The following is an 8,373-nucleotide window of genomic DNA, read 5'->3' as shown; positions in this document are numbered from 1 at the left end:
TCTGTTCCTCTCTTAGCCCTCTCTTCCACCTCACCTCCCTTGTCTCACTCATTTAGTAGTGAATGTGGTCTGGCCACCGAGTGCCAGTGGAGAGGAGAGTCGCAGGGTATACACTGAGGAGCAGATGGGAAATTTCAATGAGCTGGAAAATTCATAGTGGTGGGCCTTCTGCAGAAATTGTGCGGGGTAGTACTAATACAACAGTGTCCCCATGTGGACAAATACAAATCTGCAACCCCTTCAAGTAAAATTGAGTGCATATTCAGAGAGGTTCTCATTTCCCTGATTTAGGAAAGTGTGTTTGCAAACGGCAAGGACTGAAAGACAAAATGTCATAATGTTTTTGTTGGCTGGGATAATCCTCAGCTCCTATGCCCTTGTGTCTGACTTACTCGGCTGACATATCTGCCAGAGTCAGCAGGCAGCCAGGCCAAGCAGAGTGCTGAGAGGCACTTTCTAGTCTCGAATGCCATCCTCAGACTGTCCAAAGGCTAGATGCTTAAAACGCAAGAACTGCATGCCAAACCAAACGGCTTCGACTGAAGATCTGCTGCAGCCTTTGATGCAAACTTCTGAACAAACTGGGGAATGCGTTTTAAGAATTCACAAGATTTCCAAGTACTTACAACGGATTTAATGACAAAAATGAAGGGGAAAAAGATGAATCTGTGTATAAAAACAAAACACTTTATTACAATTAGGCTGAAAAAACCCAATGAAAACACAACTACTTTACAAGTACAAATGTTTTTCATTGATATTTACAGTTTTTTTTCCTTGACATCAATAAAAAAAGACCATTTATGTGAAAACACAAAATACTAAAGTACATGTTTACAGTGTATTTGCTGCAATAAAAAACAAATGACTAAAGGAACGTGCATTATTCTCCATTCAGTATCTATAGACAACAAGGGAATTAGACATAAAAGGGACTATTGATGAATACACTTATTGTAATGGGCAGCTTGTTTCCCAATGCAGAATTACCCATAAGCCTCAGCTATCTGTTAAGTAATGTTATAATCATTATGACTGTTATGTCTGTCTTTTGATGTATTGGGCTGTAGTTGAAGGGGAAAATCTGAAGTTATGGTAATTTCAAGAAACATTCCACATTTCAGGAATCAAATAATGGAAGTAACAGTGTTGACTCAGGAAAGCACAATTATGGATCCCACCAGAATCATTGGCAGCAGCGCTGTGATTGATCTGCCAAAATAGTTTCAGTATGAACACCGAAATGGTTATGTGTTATGTTGAACATAGTTTATATATCTTGTTATAATCAGGTTAAGGTTAGAGATGTTTGGGGTGAGGTAAAGGTTTGGTGTGGTTAATAATGTTACAGGAAGTCTGTCTCAGGCGTTAGCTGCTGTGGGATCCATAAGAATGCTTCAGCACAACTTTAGTACTGCAGGAAAACTCATTTTTTTATTAGTGTGCATCCTCTAGCTGCTCCCCCCGCTGGGCTTGGCAGGAGTTTTGGCCCTGATGCCACCCTGGCGAGCTTGACCCTTGGTGGTCTGTTGGGGCTGAGCGGGCTGCTGCACCGGGGACTCTGCAGCAGAGGGTGCTGTGGGCTGCTGGGCGGGGCTGTGGGGAGGAGGCGTCTGGATCTGGGGAGAGGTGGCTGCAGTCACCACCTGCTGCTGGATGATCTTCTGCTGGACGACCTGGGTTGTCGCTGTCCCAGCAGGAATCATCTGCACCTGAGCAGGAGCAGACGTGGCTGCCTGGGTCAGAGTCACAGTTTGAGGCTGGGCCTGAATCTGAAGAGAAGTAACACCCACAAAATGTTTGTCCCGTTTCGGAGGTTTGGGGGGATCCATTCTACTGCATTTAAAAGTTTTATGGTGCTTTTACAAAGAGTTAATAAAGCCCTATGCCTGAGAATGTGAGGCATATAAGGAGGGGAAGTCTGTGATACAGCGTAGGCACAGATCTAATCACGCGTTTATTCACGTGATCAGTCATACACAAGTTATATTCAGGAGCAATGCTAAAAGCCTTACCTGCTGAGGAGAAGACACGATTTGTTGAATATTAGCCACGGTGGTTTGCTGCTGCTGCACTATTTGTGGGATCTTAGCCACCTGATAAGAAAAGTAAACAAGAACATCACCTATCAACACTCAACCCCAATGTTTATCTGCTAATATTTATTTTGCAGTAGTGACTGCCACTGATGATGTACCTGGATTTGTTGTGCTCCAGGAGGTTTCTGAGCCTGGCCGATGTTTGTCGTAAAGAACTGGGTCTTGATTCCTGGTTGGAGTTGGGTGGTGGCAGCATAGGTCACCTTCTGCTGCTGCTGCTGGGCTGGCTGTGCTCCCTGCACTGTCACCTGCTGGGTGTTGATGCAAGATTATAACAAAACTGCATTTTATACTATAACTCCACTTACACTACTCCACTCACGACTAAAGAATACTGAATGAATAGAAACATGCGTATATGCTCTATTTCTTGCTTCTGCTGTGGACAACAGACTCCTAACAGTTCTGTTGGTGTGTTTACCTTCTGCTGTACAGAGGCCTGTCCTTGCTGCGGCTGCCCTGCTTTTTGCTGGGCTGCGGCTGCCGCCTGCTGCTGCTTCTTTAACTGAAGCAGCTGCTGGACCTGCATCTGGGGGAAGGACTGTGTCAGCACAGGCCCACCTGACAGAGAGGAGAAAGAACATACTGGAACTTGAGCACATATTAGTGATAATGATTTCTGTCATTTCTCAAGTCCAGTAAACAACAAATACTGTTGACCGTTTTGATTTGTATTCCAATCAGTGGTTGAGCAAGAACAACCGCAACTGATCCATAACATGATTAAAAAATGTGTTTACAGGAACAGTTAACTGGCTCGTAAAGCCTACGTGGACATGAGGAGCAACAATCAAGTCAAAGTCATAGAAAAAACGTTCACTGTCAGAGAGAGAAGAGATCCAGAAGACAGCCGATAAACTTCACCTGCTTTCTGGGCCTGACCTATAGCCACACTGATGCCTGCTACAGTGACCGGCAGCGTAGTGACGCCAGCTGATGAGACCACAGCTGGCACAGAGACCACAGGAGGCTTGGTGAGGGTCACCTGGGCCGTCTGTCCTGCCTGGGTAGGAATCTGGCCCTGAGTGGGCACTCGAGTCTGTGAAAGGAAACGCAATCAGTATTAAGGAGGACCGAATCAGACTGTCTGTGGCCACACTAATAACCTGATGATACACATGAACAACACCTTAAGATTTATTTATGTAGGTAGTAGGGATGAAACGATATGAGAATTTAATTTCATGATTATAGTGACCAAAATTCTCATGGTTATCAGTATTACCATGGTATTGCAGAAAAAGATTAAAATATACCGATACACACACGGAAACCATTTCATCAAGTTTTATATCGATATTATATTTGCATAACATTAAAACAACAGCCAATACCTTTTGTAAACATACGAAAACCATCTTAGTGTGCATTATCATTATCGAGATTTTATATTATCTAGGTAATGCACCCTATGCACAATTACATGGAAACAAGTAAGTCTTTAGAAGACAGTGATATTGATGGACTGGCATAGATACAGAGCAGTCTGTAGCGTTTCTCCTGTTCTGACACAACTAATTTGATAGCTGCTAGATTTAAAATTACCAAGATATGCTGGTTGGTTGACTAAACTGCGTAACATATTATCAAGTGCAGTGGATGAACAGTCTGCAGACACAGCAGCAGAACAACGTGTAGTGTTTTCACAAGAGCGGCTAACACTGTTAGCAAGTAAGAGAGACAAACCTAAGCTAAAAGTTAACTCACTCGCTGCTTTACTATAAGATCATTTTCTTCAATCAAATTTACCTCAGTGCTCTCATAAAAACTAAAATACGACAAGACTTCAGAGGGAATCTCCGCAGCGCTGTCTTTCACTGTGTTGTCATTGACCCAAACAAACCCATATTGCATATAGGGGTGGGAATCTCTGGGCACGTCACGATTCGATTACGATTTAGAGGGCTGCGATTCGATTATAAAACGATTATCGATGCATATTGATGATTTTTTTCTGTATCTGGATCCCTTAAAAGGACTAGTTTGCATCCCTAATTTACTTTATTAACCTCAGCTCCATGGTCCCTCATTTCATTAACAACCAGTTGTCAGACTCCTCTGAAAACTGATGATTATCAGGATGTACAGTTTGTATACACGACAGGGCTGTACACCAGTTTAGTCTAAGCTTATACCAGATGTTTTCAACCCTTGAATAGTAGGTTAGTTAGTAATGACATACAGCCGATAATTAATATTACTTTGTTACTAATTTAGCAAACGTTAGATAAATAAATAAATATTTTTAGCGCCTTTTACACATAGTTACAGTGACTGAACAACAAAAAGTCATTCAGGATTGAATGCCTTGGTAAAGAGCTGGGTTTTTAGTAGATTTTTTGAAAGTGTCCAGACAGGGAGCATTTCGGATCTCTGTGAGGATGAGTTCCAGAGGGTGGGGGCTGTGAGGCTGAAGGCTCTATGCCCTAAAGTCCAGAGTCTGGTGTGGGGGACAGAGCAGGCCCTTGTACAGGGGAGATGTTAGCTAGCGCTGACAGCCTTCACTTTTCCAGCCGTTGGGGAAACTACAGACTTTTATTAACGGACACACTGCTAATATATTTCATCGCTAACTTTCAGTGTCACGTTCCGCCGCGCGCTCTCTCTCACTCGCTCGGCCTCACACACAGGTCACACAGAGAGCTGCTGAGCGCCGAGTGTCACCATGCTTGCGAGTTAAAAACATTACTTGTGCACTGATATTAATGATTGTGTGACATTTTAGTAGGGTGGTTATTCATTCTGCAGCGGTGGTGTGTGGAATACAGAGGAACACTGGTTGTCTCTGTTGTGCGCTCCACATACGGTCCAGGCGCTGTACTTCTGTTAGTTCCGCTTTTTGCGTTCTGTCAACATTACGTTATCAATTAACATTTAATAATCGATTTTTAGACATTTGTTAATCAATTCATAATCTTCCATGTCCGCATCGCGATGCATCTAAGAAACGATTATTTCTCCCACCCCTAGCTGCATACTGCGCATGCGCACCTGCTTCTGGGAGAAGGTGTCGATACCTTTGGTTGACGCTGGATAGTATTTGTCGTGAGTTTATAATAGCGCTGTAACCAAACCCTGTTATCAGGGTAATTAAAATATGTCCTGTAATAATAACCGTTGGGAATTTTACCATGATTTATCATTTAACCGGTAACCCTTTCATCCATAGTAGGTAGTAGTTAATAATACAGTCTTACTTGTCCATTGCTTTAATTGGTGAGAGTCTATAGTAATTAGTAGTAGTTTTCTTAACCTTTGTGAGTGTTACAAAATTATGTATTTATGTATACTCAAATGATGCCTTTCACAATCTTACCAGCCTAGCCACCTGCAAGTTGGCCACAGTGGTGCCAGTCAGCACGGCTCCAGGTCTGGGTGCCACAGCTGCTAGCTGGGGATTCGCCTGGGAAGCCTGTGCGGTCTGCACTTGGGTGGTCTGCTGGGCCCCTGCAGCCTGTTGGCCCTGGGCTGCTGCCACTGCTGCAGCCACCTGCTGCTGTTGCTGCTGTTGCTGCTGCAGCTGCAACTTATGCTTGTGCATCTTTAACAACTCCTGTAAACAAACAGATTACCAGTTAAAGTTAATTATACACATTTTGTTATTAGAACCCTGACACTATATAACCATTGTACTGTTTACTGGGTACATCTGAAACACTGCCATGACTGCAATCATACTAACAAAGAACATATCAGTTACAGCTTCTAATGCCTGATTTATCCAACAGAGAAAAGCAGTAACTAACATTTCTTATTGCGACTCATATCATTGCATTTTGTGTAGCTATAAAGATGCTGGTGGTTTACCTGGGGTTTGCCTACAGCCTTGATCTGTGGGGAAGCAGCCTGCTGCTGCAGCTGTTGCTGTCGGAGCATCTGCAAGTTGGCTGGGGTGAGTGCTGGGCTGAGAGGCTTTCCTTGTTGTAACTGCATACCTGTGGCTGAATGGAGGATAGCAGATATGTCAGATCTTTAAAAACACTGATGGCTACTTGAGGGATGTCTAATCAGATTAAAGCCCATGCTCAGTTGAGTACCTTGTGTGACCTGAGTGACCAGTGGGCGAGTCTGTGACTGCACCGGGCTCAGGGTGGTAGAAACCACTGCAGACGCCGTTACTGGGTTAACGGCTCGAACACCCTGACTCGTAGCTATGGCGACCACTTCGGCAGGGCCTGCCATAACGGCCCTCTGTTGTGTGTGGACTACCTGGGCTCCGGCTGTACCAGCAGGCTGGAACAACAACAATTACATTAAAACAATGAGCAAAAGCTTGTTATGATCACTCTGTATATGCATTCTGCTTCATGCCAATCCAGAGAGTATTTGCGTCATGAATTCCTGTTACTCAGTAGGTAGCTAAGCCAGAGAAGCAGTGAAAAAATGAACATGACTCACAGAAAGGGTGCCTGGTATGACTGGAGATGCCAGGCGTTTGTTTGCCTGGAAGGGACTTGGAGGAACTCCAGCTACTGTGTTCACAATCACATTCCCCCCTACAGTCGCTGGAAAAAACAAAGACAAATGAATGAACTACTGGAAAACCAACAGGTCTGTAATGTCAACCATATGTGTGACAACGTACCAGCCTGGATGGTTGTGCCCACAGTGGCATTTTTTATGGCTCCAGCCTGAAAAACATTAAAACGCGTGTGTAATAAGCTTCACAGGCTTGTTTTAAATCCCACTACATAAGCATATTGGTGGAGCATGTTTTGATCCTCACCAGAACAGCTGCATTAGGCACAGCAGCAGCTCCGGCCACCGCGGCAGCCTGAGGGACTTGAGCGTGGCCAGCAGCAGGAGCCTGCGCCTGGCCGGGTGCAGCCTGGGCCTGGGGAGCTCCAGCCTGTTGCTGCTGGGCCAGCTGCTGAGCCTTCTGCTGCTCTGCAAGGGCCTGCACACATAAACAAACAAAATCAAACACAATGCGAACATGTCAGTAAAGACGGAAAACAAGCACTACTTGAATCTGGACCTCACTTCAAGACCTCACAAGTTAAAACTACAACAGCAGATTTCACTAATGAACTGTGTTACCGTGAATTCACACAAATGCGAATTTAATCTTCGCAACGTGAAGGAGGCAGAAGAGTAACTGAACATCTGACACAACGAGCAGGAGAAAGTAGGAGAGCGAGAGGGAGAAGGAGAAGCCATCGCTAGCTGCTGAGCTAATGTTGCTAACGGCTAAGCTAAAGTACTGTAGCGTTAGCAACCAAAACTTTTGAACAACTATGAAATTGAACAGCAGTCACCAAAAGATGGAAAGAAGTGTGAGTGCTTAGGCAAAATTACTGTAAGAATAAGTGTTTAGCGGACAGTTGCCGCTGTAATCTAACAAATTTAACTGATATTTAGCGAGAACAACACAACACGCTACCAACACACAAGCACCGGAAACGGAAATGAGTCAACAAGCTTACCGCAGTACGTCAGCCATTAAAGGAACCGCTCTAAGCTGGTTTAAGTCCTATTTATCAGATCGATTTCAGTTTGTACATGTTAATGATGAGTCCTCCATGCACGCCAAAGTTAGTCCTGGAGTTCCTCAAGGATCTGTTCTCGGACCAATACTGTTCACTTTATGTATGCTTCCTTTAGGCAATATTATCAGGAAATATTCCATAAACTTTAATTGTTATGCAGATGATACTCCGTTATATCGATCAAGCCAGATGAAACTAATCAGTTAAGTAAACTTCAAATGTGTCTTCAGGATGTTAAAACCTGGGTGACCTGTAATTTTCTAATGTTAAACTCAGATAAAACTGAAGTTATTGCTCTGGGGTCCAAGCACCTCCGTGACGCATTATCGAAAGATATAGTTTCCCTTGATGGCCTCCAGCACCACTGTGAGGAATCTTGGAGTTATCTTTGATCAGGACATGTCGTTTAAGTCTCACATTAAGCAAATTTCAAGGACCGCCTTTTTTCACCAACGTAATATTGCGAAAATCAGGAACATCCTGTCTAAAAATGATGCAGAAAAACTAGTCCATGCATTTGTTACTTCTAGGCTGGATTACTGCAATTCCTTATTATCAGGCTGCTCGAAAAAGTCCATTAAGACTCTTCAGCTGATCCAGAATGCTGCAGCACGTGTTCTGACAGGAACCAGGAAAAGAGATCATATTTCTCCTGTTTTAGCTTCTCTGCATTGGCTTCCAGTAAAATCCAGAATAGAATTTAAAATCATTCTTCTTACCTACAAAGCTCTTAATGGTCAGGCACCATCTTATCTTAAAGAGCTCATAGTACCTTACTACCCCAC

The 8,373-nt window shown here is 43.7% G+C and overlaps 1 protein-coding gene across 6 annotated transcripts in view; it reads right to left on the bottom strand.

Moving 5' to 3' along the window:
* Positions 1-665: 665 nt before the first annotated feature.
* Positions 666-8,373, bottom strand: part of ep400 (E1A binding protein p400) — a 38,778-nt gene continuing 31,070 nt past the window's right edge. For 4 of the 6 annotated variants that reach the window (XM_046034321.1, XM_046034322.1, XM_046034324.1 and 1 more), the window contains 11 exons: positions 6,826-6,996; positions 6,685-6,730; positions 6,498-6,604; positions 6,137-6,332; positions 5,907-6,040; positions 5,416-5,652; positions 2,964-3,138; positions 2,521-2,660; positions 2,198-2,350; positions 2,016-2,096; positions 666-1,772 (listed from right to left, as the gene is read on the bottom strand). In XM_046034321.1, the coding sequence (XP_045890277.1) occupies positions 1,452-1,772; positions 2,016-2,096; positions 2,198-2,350; positions 2,521-2,660; positions 2,964-3,138; positions 5,416-5,652; positions 5,907-6,040; positions 6,137-6,332; positions 6,498-6,604; positions 6,685-6,730; positions 6,826-6,996 (1,761 nt within the window). In that variant the 3' untranslated portion in view covers positions 666-1,451. The remainder of the gene's footprint in view (positions 1,773-2,015; positions 2,097-2,197; positions 2,351-2,520; positions 2,661-2,963; positions 3,139-5,415; positions 5,653-5,906; positions 6,041-6,136; positions 6,333-6,497; positions 6,605-6,684; positions 6,731-6,825; positions 6,997-8,373) is intronic. The other 2 variants (XM_046034325.1, XM_046034323.1) reach the window with 2 other exon arrangements.

Source organism: Micropterus dolomieu, linkage group LG21, assembly GCF_021292245.1.
Source record: "Micropterus dolomieu isolate WLL.071019.BEF.003 ecotype Adirondacks linkage group LG21, ASM2129224v1, whole genome shotgun sequence".
Lineage (NCBI taxonomy): Eukaryota > Metazoa > Chordata > Actinopteri > Centrarchiformes > Centrarchidae > Micropterus > Micropterus dolomieu.
This window is presented reverse-complemented; position numbering and strand designations above follow the sequence as displayed.